This window comes from Salminus brasiliensis, chromosome 12 (assembly GCF_030463535.1).
Source record: "Salminus brasiliensis chromosome 12, fSalBra1.hap2, whole genome shotgun sequence".
Lineage (NCBI taxonomy): Eukaryota > Metazoa > Chordata > Actinopteri > Characiformes > Bryconidae > Salminus > Salminus brasiliensis.
Genome location: NC_132889.1, coordinates 38840787 through 38865304, shown reverse-complemented (window position 1 = coordinate 38865304; position 24518 = coordinate 38840787). Strand labels below are relative to the sequence as shown.

Sequence of the window (24518 nt, the reverse complement as noted above, 5' to 3'; positions counted from 1 at the left end):
GACACGACTGAAGTGTCCTTGAGAAAGTGCTCCCCTGGGTGCTGCAGGGAGGGCTGCCTGTGCTGTGTGTGTGTGTGTGTGTGTGTGTGTGTGTGTGTGTGTGCGCTCACTGCACAGTTGGGTTAAATGCAGAAGACAAACCCCTGTGTGTTCAGTACAAATGGTGACTGAGTGGGTCTTCCATATTCCTTCATTTTAAATATACTCTATGGGCTCTCAATAAAGGATTGCCATAGCAACCACTTAGCAGCAGCATAGTAACCACTTGGAACAGTGTAGGATGCAGTCTGTTTTAACCAAAGCATCGCTTTCATGTTCTGCATTGTTATTATCAGTGCTGTTCCTCTTCCTGCCTTTAGAGGGCAGTGTGAGGCCCTGAATCCAAACTGCTGTAAGCAGGTCACAGCGTCTCTCTCGGACCTCACACACACACACACACACACACACACACACACACACACACACACACACTGGAAGATTAACCCATTTCAGCAGCTCTGGGTGGGCCAGCATGGAAACTGGGCATTTCTCTAAAGCGTTCCCAGCAGCCCCGCCGATCTGGGTGGGGGATGTGGTGAATAAGTCAGAGACAGAGAGAGAGGCCGGAGTGGGCGTTCGACACTGCATTTCTGTACAGACCTCTGTGCTGTGAATCCTCAGTGTGGCCTGGATTATCCCATAATCTGATAACGACCCACTGTGCAGATCTACTGATTAAAGTCCTGAAGCAGTTGGTAGTTGCCATGGCAGAAGAAAAAAGGATGGCTGGCAGTCTGCGTGACAATGTGTGTGTGTGTGTGATTGTTTGTGTGTGTTTACAAAATGTACAAAACAGTACATTATCTGTCCAAATATTTGTGGACACCCTTTTTAATGAATGCATTCAGCTACTTGATGTTGCAGATGTGCAAATGCTCACACACAGCTTGTCTAGTCCCTGTAGAGAAGAAGTACTGCCAATAGAATAGGACTCTCTGGAGCAGATCAACATCATGACCCTATTGGCTCCATGCTGCCTAATAATGCCAGGTGTGGGCTAGAGGGGTATAAAGCCCCCCAGCATTGAGGAGCTGTGTTCTCTGGAATGATGGTGGTGGAGCTCCATCCAGTACTTTTGGAAGGGATGAGGTGGGGTGGTGATCATCTTCATCCAACATCCTGACCTCACTAACAAATGCTGTTGTTGCTGAGTACAACCAAATCCTCACAGCAATGCTCCTCCTCCAAAATCTGGATTTCCTAACTTTGATTTCAGCAGATACAGTAAATGAGCAGGTGTCCTATTCTATTGGCAGAACTTCTCTACAGGCACTAGACAAGCTGCGTGTGTGCATTTGCACATCTGCAACATCAAGTAGCTGAATGCATTTATAAAAAAAAAAAGGGTGTCCACAAATATTTGGACACACCCACGCAGTAGTGAAGTATCCCGCCTGTTCTTCTTGCTGCGCAGCGATTGGTCTAAACTTGTCCAGCGCTGGGAATCCTGCCCATTTGCGTATCAGTATATATGGACATCATTTTTTCATGTTCTTTCATTGTTGTGATGCAGCAGCAGCAGCGAAATTGAGAGACTAGACAATGTGGCATTAAAACAGACGGACATGCGGACAGGCTTTTACTGGACAGATGTTTGAGAGCAGCGCAGGCCTGCTCACGCAACTGGAAGCATCTCCGGCGCTCTCGCCCAGTCCTGCTCTTACTGCATGAGTGAAGCTTCAGGGATCTAATCTGCTCTCTGGGAGCAGCAGAGGTTTAAAAACACAAGCCTCCCTGTCCCGTATAGCTGCACTGTACAGGTGCGCAGTTACACACTGCAGCTCGTCTGCTAAAGCTAGCCAGAGAACACCCAGACAAAGGGCAGGGCTGCGTCCCAATTGTAATACTGTAAGGTGTGCCCTATGTACTTATCTTAATAGTGCGCGTTTGGCAGGTTAGTACACACAATATTAAGGCACTACGTTTTGTACTAACGGGAAGTGATGTAGCGTTGCTATGGCAACATACACCACTGCAAGTTCTCCTGCAGCCGTTGCCGCTAGACTTGCATCCTTTATCCGCCAACTTCCCAGATGTGAGTAGCTCTTTCCTTTTGGTTTCGCATTGCATTGTGGGATAACAGTGTCCATTGTAACCACACCCAAAACCGACCGGTTCTGAGTATTTATGGTGGATATTTGAGTATACTCAACTTTGAGACTTTTACCTGTACTACACACTACAAACTCAAACACTAGTTAGTATCAGTACTTTGCACACAATTGGGACGCACCCCTGAGCGTCTAGACGCTGGACTTTGACCTCAACTGTGGCGCTTTTTAGGACTGTTGAGGTCTTCTTTACTCATCTTGAGGTTCTGCTGGTGGGCTTAACTTGCTAGGACGTCCTGACCTGGTCATGTTGGTCAGCTGTTCCACTTGTAGATGATTTAGTGGACAGTGGAACAGCGGCCACTGTTCACCCTTCTTTCTGAAGGCCTCAGAGAGCTCTCTGGATCTGGCCATGATGGTGATCTTCTTCACCCCTCACTTCAACCATCAAGATCAGACTGCTCCAGAATAATCCTCTCCAACCATGATCTGATCTCCTGCAGCTGATGTTCTGCTCCTGCAGCTGATCCTGGTTCTACATTCTAATGTCCAGACATGTTCATGGGGCATCCTGATAGATGAAATGAGGAGTCACAGAGAAATGCTCTGTTCTCCTCCTCATTAAAGCAGCCGTGGTCTTTAATCTGCTTCCAGTGTTCAGCGCCGCTCTTCAGGAACGCTGCAGTAATCTTCGGCCTGTGCGCCGGCGGAGAGAGTAGATTTGCATTGCATTAACGTCTCCACAAGAGCCTCGCACCAGAGCCTCGCACCAGAGCATTAGAGGTTTATGTTCATGAATAGTTATGAACTGAGCTTATTTTCAGTGCAGAAGAGATGCTGGTAGTCTGTTATTCCACCTGACTTCAGCCGACCTTCACATCAGTTCGTTTAACAGCGCGCCTGTCCAACGTACAACAGCACGGTGATTCCAGTGAGGAGAATCACAGCAGGACAGGCTTCAGGCTTCCTGCTCCAGGGGGCGCTGTGCTCTGACCTTTCTGAAGTGTTCTAAGGTGGGATCGCCTCCTAACGCTGCATACACAATATGGACGAAAGTATTGGGACGCCTAAAAAATCAAGGTTTCTCATGCTTCTGTTGGAGTAACTGTCTCTACTGTCCAGAGAAGAAGACTTTCTACTTGATTCTGGAGCAGGAACATTGCTGTGAGGATTTGATTGCATTCAAAGGTTAAGGCCAGGACATTGGATGAGCACTGCAAGTACTGGATGGAGCTCCACCACCATCATTCCAGAGTCCATTTCTTCCGCTGCTCCACAGCTCCTCAATGCTGGGGGGCTTTACACCCCTCTAGCCCCATTATTATACTATATTATAATAATACCTCGCTGTCCCGCCACTGAAAAAACCTTCCTCGAGATCAGACTTGGGCCTCTTTTACCAGCCTTACTAAACTCTGATATTATAAGGCAGGTGGTCCGCAGGGGGCTTTTTTTTACAGTGCTGCAGAGTGGAGGTGTGAAGCGGGCCTGGATTCCGAGTAAACTCCTGTAATCCACTGTAAGACTGATGGAAATCATTAGGGTTGCTTGTTGAGTGTGTGCTGGAACCCAGGCGGAGTCACAGGGACGTGTGTTTGTGTACATGCCCACCTGAAGGACAGTAAGTAGACGCACTGTGACAGTGTGTTTAGGCGTGTGTGTCAGCCGGAGTGTGTGTGGGCCGGCGGCAGTGCATTGTTTGTAGTGGAATGACAGTAATGTGTTTTAACAGCGTCTGTCAGTCTGTCATAGGATGAACGCAGAGTCTGGACATGGCGTCCAAAGGGCACATTGCCTCACCGTCCCTCTGCCTTTCCTTTACACACACCCCGTCTGACCTTCAGGTGAACGCACAGGTGTGTGTGTGTGTGATGTGGTTTCTGCCGATGAACTGATTCATCAACCTCTTTTATTTATGCCCTGCGTTCCCATTCAGCCTAGTAGAGCCGAGTCAGTGTGTACCGGTTCTAACCTTCTCCATAATTAAACAGACTCAGTCAGAGTGGGTTCTAGATAAGCCCTCCCAGTCAGAGCTGGAGTTCTACAGTGGAGGTTCTAGATAACCTCCCCCAGTCAGAGCTGGAGTTCTACAGTGGAGGTGAAGGGAAGCAGATGTCTGAAGCTCTAATAAAAGCTCCTCACAGAAAGTTCTTCACCTAATGGTGATGAAGACGCTGCCTGATGCCTGAGACACGGTTCTACCAGAGTTCTGAGAAGAGTTCAGCTCTAGAACCTGCTTTTAAAAGCAGATTATTAAAATGGTGGAGGGATACATGCTGCAGGGTGTAGTGCGGCTACAGAAAGTAGTCCCTAAAGAAAACTGGATTAGTTGAGATTCTCTATTCACTATTTTTACTCTATTTTACCATCATCATCATCATCATCATCATCATCATTCCATATAAAACTCAGAAGACTCGTGTAGCTGCACTGGTGGGTTTGGATAGGTAATAAATTAAGTCAAGTCAAGTCTGTATGTTTATTAAATATTCATTAGAGCATGTTTGGTATTGATGGATAGAGAAACATGAGTAAAATTAAATAAATACTTATTAAATCTGTCAGTCTGTGCATACGCATGTCTTCAGACTGCATTACTCTTACTTTAATCATGATATTTTAATAAATATAAATAAATAAAGGCATTGTTCTCATTAAAGTGACAATCCATACGGGGATTCAGAGCCCTCTCTGGTGAGAATGTGTAATTGCACCGAGCTTGCAGAAGAGCACCTTTAAAGGTGTGCTGTGGTCTGATCTGATCACTGCAAGGTCACGTTCGCTCAGGGTGGAGTCGCTCGGAGTACTCAGACAGAGCTCAGTCTGAACTTGGTGAAGGAAAAGTCTTCAGAGGATATAAGAGAATTATTCAGCTACTGTCGTCATTCTGATCAGCATCATATTGGGTTTAACAACTGTAGAGAAACTGACCCACTTCTTTACAGTGGAGGTGAATGGAAGCAGGCGTCGGTCGCCATGACTACAACACAGATACAGCCCATAACGTTGTTTCGTTTCACTGTTTACTCTGTATGTAGTTGAAATGACAATAAACCCACTTGACTTGACTTGACTTGAATGAATATTTAATAAACATACAGAAAATTGTATAATACATTTTAGATGTATTTCCCCTGTAGTTTGGATGCAAAATCATCATTATTTGCTCAGTTTATGCTTTATATATGATATTAATGTATTGCTATTCGCAGGTTGATTGCTCAGGTGTTCTGGCTGCACTGTAAGGCCTGTGTTCAGGGAGGTGTTATGGCTCATTTACTAATTTGCAGAATGTCAGGGAAGACAGTAAACGCAGTTTAATGGTGAGCGATTGTTTAATGCACTCTGGAGCCGTGCTGCCGGAGATCACAGACAAAGAGACTTTGGCTAAAAATGGAAACACAGCAAATGGTTTCTGGGATTAAACATGTTCCGCTCAGGGTGGACAAGGATTTCGGGTTTCCGGCTTTCGTGCAAATGCCGCCTTTCTCCCAAAAAGCTCTCTCTGCTGATGATATTCCGTCACAGGAAGAGGGGTAAAAGGCCTGGTACTGTAATACTTACTGTATCTTCACGTTACAGCCGGGCACATGTCGCTGTTTCAGCCCGCAGGCCAACGCTGGAAGCCCTCTATACTGCTGGAACTGCTGAACCAGTAAAAAGGGTCCCAATGATGTACAAACAGACAGTTACCTGTAAAGCTGTAAACCTGAAGACTCACCTCTCAAGATGGTTAAATAAATTAAAGCCGTTAAAACCAATTATTACAATTATTAATCTTAATTATTTGCATCATTTTGTGTAGTTAATAAAAATGAATTGCATTGTGTTTGTACAGATAATTGCTATTAACAATGGTGTTTTTGCCCAATTAACTGCAGTTAATCACATTGCTTTGTGTAATCACAATTAACTATAAAAGCACGTAATTAACTGCAAATGACTGCACAGAAATAATGTGATTAGTTGTGATTAAATAGAAATAATGCTGTGATAATGCTGCCCCACATGTGCAATTAAGAGTCATTTGCAATAAGCCTGTAAATAATTTTGATACTTGATCACAATTAACTACACAAACATATTAGGATCACAATAAATCACAACTAACTACACAAATCAGTGTGACTAATCATGATTAACCACACAATACTAATTGAATGACCAATGAATTGCTCAAAGAGATTAATCACAACTAATTGCATAAAACAAATGTATTAATTAAGATTAACATCAGAAAGGATTGTGATTGTGACACTTAACTGCACAGAATATTTGAATAATCACTAGATTAATTGTGTGATTAACAAAACTGATGTGATTAATCACAATTCCTTATATAACACTAATGTAATAATGTAATATTGAAATGACTATAAATTTCAAATGATTCATGATTTGTGATTAACTGTAACTATACGTAAAATGTGATTAATCAAGATACACACACAAAACAAAATGCACAAAATATTTAAATAATCGCTAAATGAATTATGTGATGAAAAAACTGATGTGATTAATCACAGTTTTTTGCACAATACTAATGTAATTCATAGAATTTAACATAATAAAACGATGCAATTAATTGAAAGTAACTACAAAAATATTAAGATTAATGAATAATAAGGAATTACACAAACATGATTATTTGTGATAAACTAAGCAAAACTGTAATTAATGTAAAATGTTATCAATCAAGACACAAAACAAAGGCAATTAATTGCACATTAATAATACACAATGTAATAAATCGAAATGAACGTAATAAAATAATGCAAATATTTGCAATTAACTGCACAAAAATAACATGATTAATTATAATAATTACACAAAAATATATTTAAGATTTTACTAAACGTAAAGATACACACACACAAAACAAATGCGATTAATCACGAAAAATCGCAACTAATCGCACAAAACAAATGCATTAATTAAGACCAACATCACAAAAGATTGTGAATTATGTGCTCAGAATATTAATGAGATTGATTACAATTAATTCTATATTTTTTTCCATAAATGTTGTGACATCACAGCCAATTAAAAAGCCATTTTTGTTTTTTTGCATATTTTATATGCAATGTAACAAAGGACATATTTGATCAGTTTGCATATCATAAACTGTTGTATTTGCAAAATAATAAAAAAAAAGCAATGCCCACAGCATGGGCCCTTTAAGTGTGGAGCTAACAGATAGATGACCTGTGGATGCTCTGAGGAGCTCCATCAGAAGCGCACTGAGAGGGACACCAGCACAAAGGGTTTGTGGCCATATTGCATAAGGCTTAATCTGGTGGTGTTGGGCTGCTGTGACTGAGGCAGAGGAGTTTAGAGGAGTGTGTGTGAGTGTGAGAGTGAGTGAGTGTGTGTGAGGCTGCAGAAGGATCAGGAATGCTGGACGACCACAACAAACTCCAACATGCCAACGTTTTCTGTTATGTATAAGGGAGCTGTCATCATAAGCAGGTAATGTGCATCTGCATTTGTTTTTGCTGTAAACTTCATTAAAACGCGAATTAACAGGATTGTGTTCGAATGTGAGACGGTTGGCTGGCTTTAGAGTAGATTTGCAGTGTTTTTAGTGTGTTTAGACTTTAAAAAACACGAAGCTGGAGCTTCTTATTCGAATTGTCCGTTCCACCTTAAATGGTGCAGCAGTTCCATTCTGGCGCCTGAGGCGCCAGAATGGAACTGCTGCACCATTTAAGGTGGAACGGACAATTCGAAAACACAAGGTGGCGAAAACGAAGCTAGGTCCAGTTAAGAAAAAAAAACGTGTACATGTCTGTTTACATCATATAATAATACAAAACACTTTAATTCGCTTAAAAAAAAAAACCCTATTTAATACATATCAAAATCACACGTACACCAAGCTGCGTTCAGGCATACCTTAATATCCACACGGAACTGCATTAAAATGCTCTGAATATTAATATTCTCATTTAATATCTCCTATATTATTAACTACACCTCTAGTAAAACACTTTTGGAAGTGTGTTTATTATGACTATGTAGTGTGCAGTAAGTCGGCTTCTCGTAGCATGCAGTTTTATTAGATTTATCAAATGAAATGTGCTTATGTTTATTTATAATGATGTGACCTTAAATTATATGAAATTATATATATATATATATATATATATATATATATATATATATATATATATATAATATAATATACAGTGGGCTGAATTTTAATATTTTCATTTAATATCACTTTTTTATTTCAACCTCATAGATACAATAATAAAGGGTTTAGAGCCTCCAAAGTGTTTGGAAATTGCCTTAATTAAATAATTTAATTGAAAATATTTGGATAAATTCATTAAATGTATGTAGGTTTTTTATTATTGGATATGATTGGATTCATTGCAGTTACGTCACACCAGTATTTTTTGAGCAAGGCCGTGATATTTGGATTTTAGCCTTAATTTAATTATTATATATTATATACTGAATATATATATACAGCACACTATGTGTATAATAGAATATACAGTCTGCTGAATTTTAATATTTTCATTTAATATCTCCTATATTATTAACTACACCTCTAGTAAAACACTTTTGGAAGTGTGTTTATTATTACTATGTAGTGTGCAGTAGGTCTGCTTTTTGTAGTAGATTTATCAAATTAAATGTGTTTATGTTTATTTACATTATATATATTTTATATGTAATAAAAGTAAACTTAATTTCTTCATTTTATTATTTATTAATGAAAGAATTTAATTTAAAATATTTGGATGAATTCATTACATTGATGTAGATTTTTTTTGTTTATGACCATATAACTAATAAACAAATGAATATTGTTTGAACAAATAAGCATTTTTGTTTGAAAAAGACTGGTTGACGATGATGATTAATTAAATAAACATGCTTATACAAAAGCAATTAATGTAATGCCATGATGTGAAACCTCGCCCGACAGTCAGCAGCCGTGAGCTCTATAAGAAGGTGGGAGAGCGTTTACAGGTTTGGGACATGGCAGGTAACAGGAACGCAGGCGGTTAGGTTACGCTCTGTAGGATTGCTGCTAGAAAAGGCAAATGAAACACTCCCGTGTGGATACGGAAAGACCTTCAGGATGATTATTCAGCCTCTGGAGGGCTGGAGCACTGTTCTACTGTGCAGCGACTCCCGCACCAATATGACCTTCATAGAAGAAGAGTCATCAGTAGAAAACCTTTCCTGCATCCTCACAATTCAGCATCAGAACCTTTCAAAGGGACAGCTGAACAAACCTGATGCATTTTGGGAGCACCTCATCTAGACTGAAGCAAGTCAGTTTTGGTATGTTTGGAGAAAAAAGTGCAGAATTACATGAGAGGAACACCTACAACCTCCAAACCTCAGCCTTCCTCCCTCAATTACCCAATATAAGTTCATAAGTTTAACTGACGTTTATAAAACTGGGCATTGAGGCCATGTTCTGTTGTGATCGTGAGAAACTGATCGTGTCATCTATACACTGCCATTTGCATATTCATTAAAGAGAGCAGATCTGTCCTCTGTCCTCTGTATCTGATCTGAGTCCAGCTCAATAAAAACATTGTTAGTATTTTTATTATTATGATTATGATTGTTATTATTATTATTATTATTATTATTATTATTATTTCAGACATGAATAAAATCTCCCTCAGAAAAACTATTGTGACTATTGTGACGCGTCGTGTTTTATGAGAATCTGAACAGGACTAGGACTAAATGTCCCACCCAGGAGTCTGTTTAAGAGCCGGTCCACTGCTGGACGTTCTCACTGAATAATTGATGTTCAAGGGTGAAAACCTCTGACCTTCACTCTTTTTCACACCAGACCCAAACACAACAAGTTCCCTTGATACTGTGTGTGTGTGTGTGTGTGTGTGTGTGTGTGTGTGTGTGTGTGTGTGTGACGCTGTCCACTGATCATGACTGGGGGTGTAAAATGCACTGATTTGATGTTGTATGGTTTAGTGCTGTGTTTATTAGTATTCAGTGTTCATGTTTATTTTATTTTGTTTTTATTAATTTGAATATTATAACACATGTATTGTTGATTATTGGTATGGTGTGTTTACCGTAGCTATAATTAAGCCTCCTTGTTTTGAAGACGAATACATTATTAATTCATTTTTATCCTCATATATCAAATAATATTGGCTTAGGAATAGAAACAGAAAGGGAAGAACACATTAGAATAAATTTGAATTAATTAGAACAATATTCATTAAACTATACACTCATTTATATGTAAAAAAAAAAACCCTATATTTTATTGTTTTATTGGCTGTTTTATTGGATGCTCCTCCAGTGCATTGTTGAACTGAATCGAATCACTGCCAAATTTGCACTGAATCATTTTCTAACATGTAATTCACACTCCTCACTGCAGCTGTTCTCCAGCCGTCTCAGGACAGAGCGGTGGGGCCGGAGGGGTAGTGTGGACCCTTGTGCAGTTGTGTGTGTGTGTGTGTGTGTGTATTCGTTCATGTCTCATCTCTGCTGACCTTGTTCTCTTCACATTCAGTCAGATGTTGTTTGGGTTTGAGTAGATCTTCTGAAACTTCTTCAGCTCCTGAGGAGTCGGGCTCTGTCTGTGTTTCTGACTGGTCAGAGATCTGCTCTGCTGAAGTAGGGGGGGATTTCTGGAGGATGAGCTGGTGGTGGGATTGGTCAGTAAAGCGCTAAAGGTCAGTGTGGATCATAGTAAACAGTGTCTCATTTTTCCTTGCAGGACGCTAATGGGTCCCTACGGAGTCGACCGCGCTGTGCATTCTATGGAATTTACAGACTGCGAGAATGGATTAGGTAAGAGTGTGTTTCTGTTTTTTGGAGAAAGAGGGATGTTCATGTTAAGTAGACTGAAATAGGAATTACCTTACAGTCAGAATCACTGTCAGAATTAGTCATTTAGAGTCAGAATAGCTTTACAATCAGAATGAGGTTCGAATCACTCTACAGTCAGAATCGCTTTAGATGAGAATCAGAATTACTTCAGAATCTGAATCACTTTCTGACAAACTTCACATTTACATTTAAGTCAGAATCGCTTTGGAGTGAGATTACTTTATAATAAGACTTCATAATAAAAACTGAATGACTTTAATATCTGAATCACTTTACAGCCAAATCACTTCAGAATGAGATTCCGAATCACTTTAAAGTTAAAATCATTAAAGAATAAAAAACAGTGTAAAGTCAGAATCACTTTGGAATCAGAATCACTTTGGAATTACAATAAGAATCACTTTAGATTGACAGTCAAATTCATTTTATAGCCGAATCACTTTACAATCAATGAGAGTCAGAGTTCAGAGCATCAGAGTCATTTTAGAATAACTAAGTCCTCTCCATTTATGGGAATTTAAATACAGTAAATTATGTTTCCTAATGAGTGCTTATAGTTCTGAGCAGACAGTGAACAAACACAGTACATAACCACAAATACTATCATAGTCTATACAACAGTACATAACCACAAATACTATTATAATATATACAACAGTACATAACCACAAATATAATCATAGTATACAACAGTACATAACCACAAATATAATCATAGTATACAACAGTACATAACCACAAATACTATTATAATATATACAACAGTACATAACCACAAATATTATTATATGTACAACAGTACATAACCACAAATACTATTATAATATATACAACAGTACATAACCACACATACTATTATAATATGTACAACAGTACATAACCACAAATATAATCATAGTCTATACAACAGTACATAACCACAAATACTATTATAATACATACAACAGTACATAACCACAAATATAATCAAAGTCTATACAACAGTACATAACCACAAATACTATTATTGTATATACAACAGTACATAACCACAAATACTATCATAGTATATACAACAGTACATAACCACAAATACTATGATAGTCTATACAACAGTACATACCACAAATACTATTATAATATATACAACAGTACATAACCACACATACTATTATAATATGTACAACAGTACATAACCACAAATACTATTATAATATGTACAACAGTACATAACCACAAATATAATCATAGTCTATACAACAGTACATAACCACAAATACTATTATAATACATACAACAGTACATAACCACGAATACTATTACAGTCTATAGAACAGTACATAACCACAAATACTATCATAGTATATACAACAGTACATAACCAAATACTATTACAATATTTACAACAGTACATAACCACAAATACTATTATAATACATACAACAGTACATAACCAAATACTATTACAATATTTACAACAGTACATAACCACAAATACTATTATAATATACACAACAATACATAACCACAAATACTATTATAATATATATACATAATATATACACATCTCCAGCACTTAAAGTAAATGTCTGCAGTCTTTAGTAGGTGGTATGTGAGTGTAGCAGGTGGAGAAGAGTTCTACTGAGGAGGATTAGCTTTCATACACTTCCCTAAAACCCACAGCAACCCCCAGGCCTTATCGTACTCAGGGGTTCCGCGTGTTCTAACAAGAGACAGACGGAGAGAGCGTACAATTATATATATATATATAAAATATATAATATATAAGATTAAAGCCATGCTGTGGACTTCTGTAATGAGGTCCAGCTTTCAGCATGCGTGTGCTCTGCAGTGCTGCTCAGGAGGGGAGATAAAGTATATGAAAAGAAGAATAATGAGACACACACACACACACACACACACACACACACACACACACACATACAGTCAGTCATAAACATGCACACTTGCACTGCCTTTGTTGTATTTATACCCCAGCCCACTCTTTCTGCGGGAGCTCTAAGCTCCTTAAAGCTGTTCTCCTTCACACCATCCTGCACCGTCAACAGCTCCCTGCATTAAAGCACAGCGCTCACTTTGATGTGTACACACAGACACACTCCAGCATCACAACACTCTGCCGAACAGGAGTGTGTGCCGCTTCATTGTGCCTGCAGGTGAATCTGCAGAACCTGTCAGGCCATTGTGGGTCTCCTGAATACGGCTCCAGTGTCAGAACCATAATCTGCATTTACTGCTGAAAAATAAAGACGTCCTCCAGAGCGCAGCGTCTCCGCCGTGTTCCAGAAACTGAAAATATCAGAAGGTTCCTCTGTGCTAATAGAAGAATTGATATATATATATATATATATATATATATATATATATATATATATATATATATATATATACAAAATAGTCAAAAGTATTGGGACACCTGTTCATTCTTTATTTCTTCTGAAATCAAGGGGATTAAAAAGAGCTGATCCTGCTTTTGTTGGAGTAACTGTCTCTACTGTCCAGAGAAGAAGACTTTCTACTAGATTTTGGAGGAGGAGCATTGCTGTGAGGATTTGATTGCTTTCATGACAAAATTGTTAGTGAGGTCAGGACCTCATTATCCCCAGCTCCCCAACCCATCCCATCCAAAAGTACTGGATGGAGCTCCACCACCATCATTCCAGAGAACACAGTTCTTCCACTGCTCCACAGCTCCTCAGTGCTGGGGGGCTTTATACCCCTCTAGCCCACGCCTGGCATTAGGCAACATGGAGCCAATAGGTTCATGTTTACTATCTGCTCCAGAGAGTCCTATTCTATTGGCAGTACTTCTTCTCTACAGGGACTAGACAAGCTGTGTGTGTGTCATATGTGTCAGCAATGGGTGCAACTTAAAATGCATTCATTAGAAGAGGTGTCCACAAACATTTGGACATATTGGACATGTTTGTGATGTAAAGAATGTGTAGATTTGTCCTTTTAAGCTAATAAATACACACAAAAAAAATACACACAAATCAGTTCTAGATCAAAATAATGGGGTTCTGACTCGGTGGAACCAAGTAGAAGCAAATATTCTGAAAGATGAGTTTCAGATCAATCAGTTTATAATTTATTATTATTTATTATGTTCACATGAAAGCAAATAAATAAAGCATATGAGTAAAACCTAATGTATTAATGCTCATTTACATATCTGCATAATTTTGGAGGTGTTTAACTCCTCCCACACACACACACACACACACACACCTCCACTGTCCTTCAACATAGGTCTTCTTAAAGCCACCCAGCCACAATATCCTAACCACAGCACTGGGGACAGCCCAGTGTCCCCAGTGTCCTCTTTTAAAAACCACTATATGGTCATTCTAAGGTTTCCGGTCCAGTCCCAATCACAAGGTGGCTCGAACTGTTACTAAGGAGGTCCAGTGAGCCCAGTGAGGTTTCGCTCTCAGTGCCGAAATCAGTAGGAGCGCTCCCCCTCGTCACTGGTTCAACCTGTTACCAGGGAAAGCGTGACGGAACCAGCGCCTGCCACAGCAGTCCAGTAAGGCCGGCCCATGCTTGTTCAGCCTGTCCGAGGCGCCGCCGCCACACACAGTTGGTGCAGTTAGAGGGAGAGTGCAGCTCCTCGGCGTTGAAGTGGAGGAGTGTGGAGTTGATCTGAGGCCTTGCTGCTGCCCGCCATTGAGCTCATAAGCTGGTTATGGTTTTAATGATCACGCTTAGCGATCAGTTACAAACGGGCCGTGCTCATACGACCGACATTGTGCATCGGGGAAGGAGGGAGGGGGTGGTGGTATTCACTAATACAGCCATTAGACTTTCTGTCGGTTGCTATCCTGAGCCTCTTTATTAATCCAGTAGGTGACCTCCAATTACGATGAACTTTCGATGGAGTCTTAAGCCCTCTTCTCAAACGCTTTCAGTCCCACCCTCGGGACCAGCCGTGGGGGGTAAAATGGGGTCAAGGTGACCATCATGGAAAGGTTTGTGGACACCCCTTCTAATGAATGCATTCAACTATATTAAGCTGCACTCATTGCTGACATAGATATATGACATAGTCTCTGTAGAGAAGTATTGCCAATAGAATAGGACTCTCTGGAGCAGATAATAAACGTGAACCTATGGGCACCATACTGTGTGGGTTACAGGTGTGGGTTATAGAGGGGTATAAAGCCCCCCAGCATTGAGCTGTGGAGCAGTGGAGGAACTGTGTTCTCTGGAATGATGGTGGTGGAGCTCCATCCAGTACTTTTGGGATGAGTTGGGTCCGAAACTTAGAACAGTGCCTTTCCTGGACGGAAACTCCCTGTTGGTGAGAGCGGGTCAACAGAGGATGGTCAGACTGGTTGGAGCTGACAGAAAGGCTACAGTGACTCTGTACAGCTGTGGAGAGCAGAACAGCGTCTCAGGTGAGGAGGATGGATGAGCTACAGCAGCAGAAGATCATGCCGGGTTCCTCTTCTGTCCACCAAGAACAGAAAGCTGAGGCTGCAGAGGCTCAGCACAGGCTCACCCTCGCTGCACAGCTGAGGACTGGAGAGACGTAGCCTAGTCTGAGGAGTCTGGAATTCTGCTGAGGAACACTACAGATAGGAGGGTCAGAATTTGGCACCATCATCATGAATCCATAGACCCAGCCTGCCTTGTGTGAACAGTCCAGGCTGGTGGAAGTGGTGTTGAGGTGGTGTAATGGTGTGGGAAGGTTTTCTTTGACCACTTTGGGTCTGGAGAAGTAATGTCTAACAGGTTTCTGACGCTGCATGACTCTGTTATCTAGAACATAGACTTTCTAATAAAGCCCTGGGTGTGTGGTGGGCGATCATCCTGGGGGTATTTTGTTATTCTGTGTGTGTTACACTGCTGACCTAAATAGCATATTTATAATACTGGGTCACTCTCAGTTCATGTGGAGTTTCTCTCTCTCTCTCTGATTTTGTCTTTATGCCCCTTCTTTAGGTATCAAAGTCATCGGTGGAGTGAAGGAGTTGACAGGGGAGGAGTTTGGAGTGTATGTGAAGAGGATTTTACCCGGTGGCCTTGCCTCCAGCGATGGTAAGATAATACTGCAGTTTAAAAAGTTCAGATGTGTTAAAATGTTCAGAAAGTGCAAGCACAAGATAGGGGTTTCTAATAAAGTGGCCAGTAAGGAAGCACAAGGTAGATGTTTCTAATAAAGTGGCCAGAAAGTGGAAGCATGAGTTAGGTGTTTCCAGTAAAGTGGCCAGAAAATGGAAGCACAGTGGTTAGTGGTTTCTAATAAAATGGCCAGTGAGTGAAAGCACAAGGTAAGGGTTTCTAATAAAGTGGCCAGTGAGAAAGCACAAGATAGGGGTTTTTTAATAAAGTGGCCAGTGAGAAAGCACAAGATAGGGGTTTCTAATAAAGTGGCCAGAAAGTGGAAACATGTGGTAGGGGTTTCTGATAAAGTGGCCAGAAAGTGATAGCACAGTGGTTAGTGGTTTCTAATAAAGTGGCCAGTGGAAAACACAAGGTAGATGTTTCTAATAAAGTGGCCAGTGAGTGGAAGCACAAGGTAGGGGTTTCTAATAAAGTGGCCAGTGAGTGAAGGCACAAGGTAGTGGTTTCTAATAAAGTGGCCACAGAGAGGAAGCACAGTGGTCAGTGGTGGGTCAGTGTTGCAGGGAGGTCGGTAAGGCCTGCGTCAGTCGCCTGAGCGTGGAAACAGTGCTGTGAACATGACGTGAGTGTTGTGCTGAGCAGGGATGGTCAGTGGGCCTGTTTGGAAGCTGCCTCTCTCAGTGATTACTGACTTTGCAGCCAGAGACGAGAGCAAATCTGCTTTGACCTGCTGCTGTAATTAAATTGCTCTTATCCGTCTGATTTTGGACAGTTTTCACTAATGAACAAAGAGCAGCAATCTCATTATTGTGAATTAAAGCCTTTGAAAGCTGGACCCTGTCTGTGAGGTTCGGTTGGGATAAACAACACGGTTAGAGCGGAAACACTCATCTTTACACAAATTAAACGTGTGTGTGTGTGTGTGTGTGGGTGTGTGTGTGTGATGTAATAAACCTGGGTCTGAAAAGCTTTCCTAAGAATCATAATTGAATGCTGAAACACTTCTCATAACTGTATCAGGACTGGGAGGGGCTAAACTGCTGGAGACTGAGTGCATAGAGACTGTAGATAGAAATGTGTTGGTTTTTGTGACATCACAAATGTCACAGTGGAGGGGCCCTTTAAGAAATGATGTAGTTTGAGTTAGAGCTGGGCAATATGACAATATTTTATCATATTGTGGTTAATATCTTGGTACACAATATACTTTTATTTAAGTGTATTGTGAAACTGCACGTTTTATTACAAACAGTGTAATCAGTCTTATTTAATTTTAAAGTAAAGATCACAGTACTCAGTATGGGAGAGTATTTGGACAGCAGTTTTGTACACACTGTTTTATTATAATAAAGTTATACTATTATAATACAGTGTATTTTGTCTACGTTAAATATCGTATATCAGAAAAAATCGTGAAAATCGTGATATTAATTTTTTCCATATCCCCCAGCTCTAATTTGAGGATAACTACAGTATGAATAAGTCAAGGAAATATGGGCTTAAACATAAGTTTAGCTCACATCAGCTTAAATCTGTATTAGGAAATAAAAGTCTGAGACTTGACAACACGCACTGTATGGCCAAAACTATGTGGACACCTGATCACTCACCGTTTCTTCCAGAATTAAGGATGCTTATAGAGAGTTTGCCCCCTATTGCTGCAGTAACAGCCTCTATTCTTCTGGGAAGACTTTACACTAGATGTTGAAACATTGCTGTGAGGACAATTTGATTGCATTCAGCCCTATGAGAGTAAGAGCTTCTGTGAGGTTAGATACTGATGTTGGGATAAGCTCATCTTTACACAAATCACACTGGTGTGAATCTCAGAATCTCTGTGAAAACTGCATTCACGTTTTAAGAAGAAATTTCTAGGGATGCATCGATACCACTTTTTCCTTTCCTTTCCGATACTGATACCGATACCAGCTCCGACTTAAATACTTGATAGATCTACCTGCGTTAGACCAGCTGACACCTACCAGCAGGTCTCGCCCCCACCACCACCCATGCCAGACCAGCAGCACACCCTCCTACCACTGCTACCTGTCTAATGACCATGTTAAACCTAAATTGACTCTGAACTATTAATATTACTACTATTACCCATCATTCCTCTCATTACTCTGACCATCACTGCCATGACTATATTAAGTTATTCTACACCATGATTATTATATTATGATTATGATCAGAGCAGGAGAACAGTTTAGATGGTTTGGTGACTTATCAATAGTGACTTTATGACAATAGTCATTTATCAATAGTTCTGATCAGAGCAGGACGGGTCGGGTCCCCCTTGTGAGTCTTGGTTCCGCCCAAGGTTTCTTCCTCCAGCTCTGAAGGAGTTTTTCCTCCACTGTCGTCGTTGGTTTGCTCACTGGGGTTCCTGGATCCTTCATGTCTTCTTATGTCATAGATATTTCTTTTTTTCTGTCTTTTACTAATTACTATTTATGTAAAGCTGCTTTGTGATGACAACAGTTGTAAAAAGCTCTACAAATACATTTGACTTGACTTGATCCTGATACTTCTTAAAAAGAACAGCATGTACTGGTTGAGTAGCTGCACACCTGAAAAAGCTTCAGAGCTGTGAAACATTAAAAATCGCCACAATGCAGGAAGCAAGTAGGGAAGCATGATCTGGCTAAGCTAAACTGCTTTTTATTTGGTGTTTAAAATTCATATTTCATTATAATTATAATATAATTATTATAATTACCACCTCCTCTGTTTAAAAATATACTGAACTTCAGTATGTGGTCTTAAAACAAGCTGCTTAAACTCTTCAACTTTTGGTTTTAGAACAAAAAAACACCACATGGAAATAAAAAGTAATAAACATTCAGTAAATGTCTGTTTAACAGTAATAACTATTTAAGACTGGATGTTTACTGGTTGTTTAAATGTTTGGTTTTATAAAGTCTACAAACCAAAATTTTCTATGTGAAATGAAAAGGACAGCGTCAGTAAGCTTCATGGTATCAGTGTTCTCTACCGCCGATACCGATACAGTATCAGTATCGGTGCAACACTAACACTCTGTGCAATTCCTCAGGAACGGCTGGTGAAGGCCCAGTGTTCTTAAATGAAATTCACAAACAGCTGTTTTGCTAACTCCACTTTCAATCCTGTTAGATTAGACATTAATTATGCCCTGTATCTGCACCCACACTTGAGTTCTTCACCATCATAACTGCAGTACTCTCTTAATTATCATCAATTTTATAGACCCTAAAATAGAACCCTGTGGGACTCAACTGCTACCCCATAACTCATAGTAGTTTCTGCATTCTGATTAATAACAGAATAATAAACCCAGGGTCCAAAATGTTAGACACTGTCTGTTGTTTACTTCTGTAGCCATTATTCAGCATTTTTAATCATTCAGTCCAATAGAGGAAAACCAGAACCAATCATCTGAGTAAACAACAATTGACTGACCTTCTGACCTCTTACTGTCTGAGACCAGTGTGAGGTCGTCATAATGTTAAGAACATATTTCGGAACATATTTTGAAGAGATATCCATTGTTCTAGAATTCAACTAGAACATTTAACTAGAACCACCTAAGATTTCTCTTTATGTATGAAGCTAATAATAATAGTATAATAGCATAGCTTTTAAAGTATCAGTGTGGCGTTCGGTGCTGCGAGGGCTCGTCTGTGTACTTGGGCAGTAGATAAGTCTCCTACTGACCTCATATGTGTGTTTGAGTCACGTGTGAAGAAGAGTTCTGCATCATCCATGTGCTTAGCGCTAATGCTGCTGGTGGGAATTAGAGGCCGTCATGTGCTCCTCTGTTATCTCTCTGACAATGCAGGCTGTTAGCATGCTACGCTATAGATGTTAGCATGCATTCAACATGCTGCTGCTGCTGCTATGCAGAAAGCTATGCAGAGTTATTGTTTGTGTGAACCATGTGCCGCTTATTAACATGTAGCATACACATTAAAGGGCCCATATGCAATATTTTCTTGTATATTTTTTATCCTAAGCGCCACTTATAATATCTGTGTGGGTTTATGAACCAGAAACAGACATAATTCATTTCTGCACCATTTTCCAACCTCTCCTTAGTCCTCAGAATTAAACTATTACTATTATATATAAACTAAACTATTTCTCCTACTGTGCCTTTAAGACTGGGGTATGTAAATGAGCCCTGTTCTTATTGGCTGCACTGTATTGTGCCTCATTTAAAAAATCAGATCCTGATGTGAGATGATTAGTTCTGCCACTCCAACTCATCCCAAGTCCAGAAAACGCAGCTTCACTGCTCAACAGCCCACAGTGTTTACCAAGATGAGATTGGTGACAGTCTAAGTCCAGTGTTTGTTAGCGATGTTAGCCTAGCGTTTCCTATTATAAGCTAAATAAGCACACGTCAGATACCAACCATGTCTTGGCTGGTCGACTGAATCTGGGCTCAGAGGTCAGTCCTGATACTTTTTTGCTGAACTGCTCCTTTAAAAGCGGTCTTCCACCATGTGTTCCTCAGGTCCGATTACCGGGACGTGCCGCAGTGTTCTAAACTCGGCTGAAAGGCGAGGTTATAGTACAGCGTCCCGTGTGGTGTGATGTGGTCTGCAGCCGTTAGGAAACCTTTGAGCTTGCTCAACTCCAAAATAAGTGACGTGACGCTGATGGGGTGAGACAGGACCTCAGTTAAGAGATATAAAAAGCTCAGGGCCGCAGGTACCGTACCGTACCTGCGTGACCTACATCAGGGCAGGCCTGAGAGCAGCACTCCGTCCACCTTAAAGCCAAAGTCTGATTAATAACTTAATTTACTTCTTAAATGGACTGCACTGTTTCAGTGCTCTGATTTCTCACTAATTTGACTCATTTTGATTTGATATGTAAATTAGCCCAGAAGATTCTCTGCTGGAGGTGTGTATTAGGGTCTTGGTGCTGCTACAGGGACATACAGGTGTTTGCTGCTTGGATTAAGGCCCTAGATTGTGCAGTGGATAGCAGAAATAGCGGGTTCTATGTAGAAATAGATCCATCCATAAAATAAATGACATAAATACGTGTTTACAAACAATATAGAACAATATAAAACACAAATCCTTTTATTTTTTTAAATAATCTAATCAGACGCCGAGGTAGAGCAGGACGGTCACACAAATGGATCAGTCTACCCAGGTGGTGTCAGGGGAAAGGTCCCGCCCAGGTCAGTGGGAAACCTGTCTGCTTTTTCTTTTCTTCACAGAAATTAATTATAATTATTAAAACGAACATTTTTAATCGAACTCTGCAGGCTGAGCCCTGAAGGCTTCGGTTTCCGACATTTTCATGAAGCTGTTTGTGTAAGACAAGACAACCATATTTACCATTTGTGACGGACAATTTGGCTTCCGCTTTTATCCCATCCGTGCAGTGAACACACACACACACACACACACACACACCAGTGAAACACACACACAGTGGACAGTGAGCACAAGTGCCCGGCGCGGTGGGCAGCCATTGCTGGAGCAGAGAGGGTGAAGGGTCATGCTCAGCGGCCCAACAGCGGCAGCTTGCCGAGCCCGGGTATCGAACCCATAACCCATCAGTATCATCAATCATCAATAGCCCGGAGCTCTAACCACATCAAAGACATCTCTGCCCCTAGTGGTATGTGTGCAGAGAAGTGTGGTTAACCGAGGGATGGGAAGGATACGACCAGTCGCGACCTCCAAATCGTGCCAAACTGAGGCTACACTTAGGCTGTGTATAGAGGGTCTTTCTGTTTGGACACCTTACCGGTGTCATTCTGGCTATTGTTTTAAACCTTACAGGAGTATCAACTCACAAAAATAGTTCTAATTAATGATCAACAACAGTGGCAGCAGCCAACCGCTGGGGCTGATTAAGCTGTAACAGTACTTTGAGATGGAAGGTGTGGAATAGTGTACATGTAGGAATGTGTGTGTAGCAGAAGATACTGTAAGGATAATTCCAAGGCAAAAGAAACTAAAAGGATAAAGGTGCACGTATTCGTCACTGTACAGTGTGGACTGTACAGCGAAATGTGTCCTCCGCATTTAACCCATCTGGTAGTGAACACACACTCACACACACACACGTGTTAGGGGCAGTGAGTACACACACACACCCAGAGCGGTGGGCAGCCAACTCCAGCGCCCGGGGAGCAGAGAGGGTAAAGGGCCTTGCTCAAGGGCCCAACAGTGGCAGCTTGCCGAGCCCGGGAATCGAACCCACAACCCTGTTATCGATATCCCGGCGCTCTAACCGCTGAGCCACCACTGCTATTAAATCTACCATGTTCTACTAATTATGATCATGTATATATATGACCTTTAATAACACTCTTTTTATTGATCATATTTCTGATTCTGTAATACTGTTGAATAACTTAAGTTGGATGGGCAAGATCCCCAGATCTCTTTCAATTGTAAAGGACTTTTTTTTGTCTGATGTCTGAAACTGTGACAAAATCAAAATGATGTGAATTACTTATTCTCCATTTCAAACACATTCTGGTTTTTACATTTTTGAACTATTACACAGTTACAGCACTGTTTGCTTTGTTTACAGTAGAGCTACCTAGCTGCAGGAATTTAATAAAATCTAATTGAACTAACAGAACACAAAGAAATACAAACTGGGGAATAAACCAAAATACTGAGACTAATATATTGCTTAGATTTTCTATATTGGTGGTATTGGCAATATTGGTTATATTGGCTATATGAGATATATGAGCTAAATTGGTTATATTGGTTATATTGGCTATATGAGCTAAATTGGCTATATTGGTTATATTGGTTATATTGGCTATATGAGCTAAATTGGCTATATTGGTTATATTGGTTATAATAGCTATATGAACTAAAGTGGCTATATTGGTTATATTGGTTATATTAGCTATATGAGCTAAAGTGGCTATATTGGTTATATTGGTTATATTGGCTATATGAGCTATATTGGCTATATTGGTTATATTGGTTATGTTTGTTATATGAGCTATATTGGCTATATTGGTTATATTGGTTATGTTGGTTATATGAGCTATATTGGCTATATTGGTTATATTGGCTATATTGGCTATATTGGTTATATTGGCTATATTGGCTATATTAGTTGTATTGGTTATGTTTGTTATATTGGTTATATTGTCTATAATGGCTTTATTGGTTATATTGGCTATATTGGTTATATTGGCTATATTGGTTATATTGTCTACATTGGTTATATTGGTTATATTGGCCAAATTGGTAATATTGGCTATATTGGCTACATTGGCTACTTTGGCTATATTGGCCAAATTGGTAATATTGGCTATATTGGTTATATTGTCTATAATGGCTTTATTAGTTATATTGGCTGTTATGGTTGTATTGGTTATGTTGGTTATAAATTGTCTATAATGGCTTTATTGGTTATATTGGCTATATTGGCTATATGAGCTATATTGGCTATATTGGTTATATTGGCTATATTGGTTATATTGGTTATATTGGTTATATTGGCTATATTGGTTATATTAGTTATATTGGTTATGTTGGTTATATTGGCTATATTGGTTATATTGGTTATGTTGGTTATATTGGTTATATTGGTTACGTTGGTTATATTGGTTACGTTGGTTATATTGGTTATATTGGTTACGTTGGTTATATTGGTTATATTGGCTATATTGGTTTTATTGGCTATATTGGTTATATTGGTTATATTAGTTATATTGGTTATGTTGGTTATATTGGCTATATTGGTTATATTGGTTATGTTGGTTATATTGGTTACGTTGGTTATATTGGTTATATTGGTTAGTTGGTTATATTGGTTACGTTGGTTATATTGGTTATATTGGTTATATTGGTTCTGAAACAGAACAGACAGGTTTAGCAAAAATGACAAGTACTAAGACTAACAAACCAAACAAACAGGCCAAGCCAACGAGCCGTAAACCCGACGTGCAAAATATGTGGGACACACGAAGAACACCTGGGGCGAGGCTAGTGAGGAGGCACAGGTGGGAAGACTGACAAACAGGCGGGGCTAGGACAGACAAACAAACAGAGACCAAACAAAGGGGCAGGCGTGACAGACGTAAATAAAATGTATGAAGTATCAGCTAAGTTGGCTCAGTAGCTAAGCTAGTCAGCCGCAGTGAGGAGCCACAGTAACCTTTCACTGTGACAGTAGTTCGGTTCCTGTGCAGCTTTTCAGGCCGTAGCCTAGAAACACACAGATGTGGTGAAGTGTGTGAGCAGCTGGGGTGTGTGTGGGGCGTGTGAAGGTATTGAGTGGCTAAAGCTGGTGGGTGTTGGCGAAGCACATGATGGATGGTGTCGATTGATTCTTCGTGATGGTTTCTTTCGATCTTGAGGTCACTGGATTGATTATGGGAGCAGCTTTTGCAGCTAAAGGCTAAAGTGAACATGATGAATTCTGGGAGGTTGGGTTTTTTTCAAGGTTCTGCTTGAAAAACCACATGCATGTTTAGATCACGTTTCTCTGCATTAGCAAACCATCCACTCAGGCTCCTATCGGCAGGCCCGG

General features: G+C 40.1%; 1 protein-coding gene across 3 annotated transcripts in view; it reads left to right on the top strand.

Annotated features, from left to right (window-relative positions):
- The first annotated feature begins 7370 nt into the window (after positions 1-7370).
- The window catches only part of LOC140574051 (syntaxin-binding protein 4), a 48024-nt gene continuing 30876 nt past the window's right edge, over positions 7371-24518 (top strand). For all 3 annotated transcript variants that reach the window (XM_072693745.1, XM_072693744.1, XM_072693743.1), the window contains exons 1-3: positions 7371-7559; positions 10819-10892; positions 15879-15974. In XM_072693745.1, coding sequence (XP_072549846.1) covers positions 7513-7559; positions 10819-10892; positions 15879-15974 — 217 coding nt within the window. In that variant the 5' untranslated portion in view covers positions 7371-7512. The remainder of the gene's footprint in view (positions 7560-10818; positions 10893-15878; positions 15975-24518) is intronic.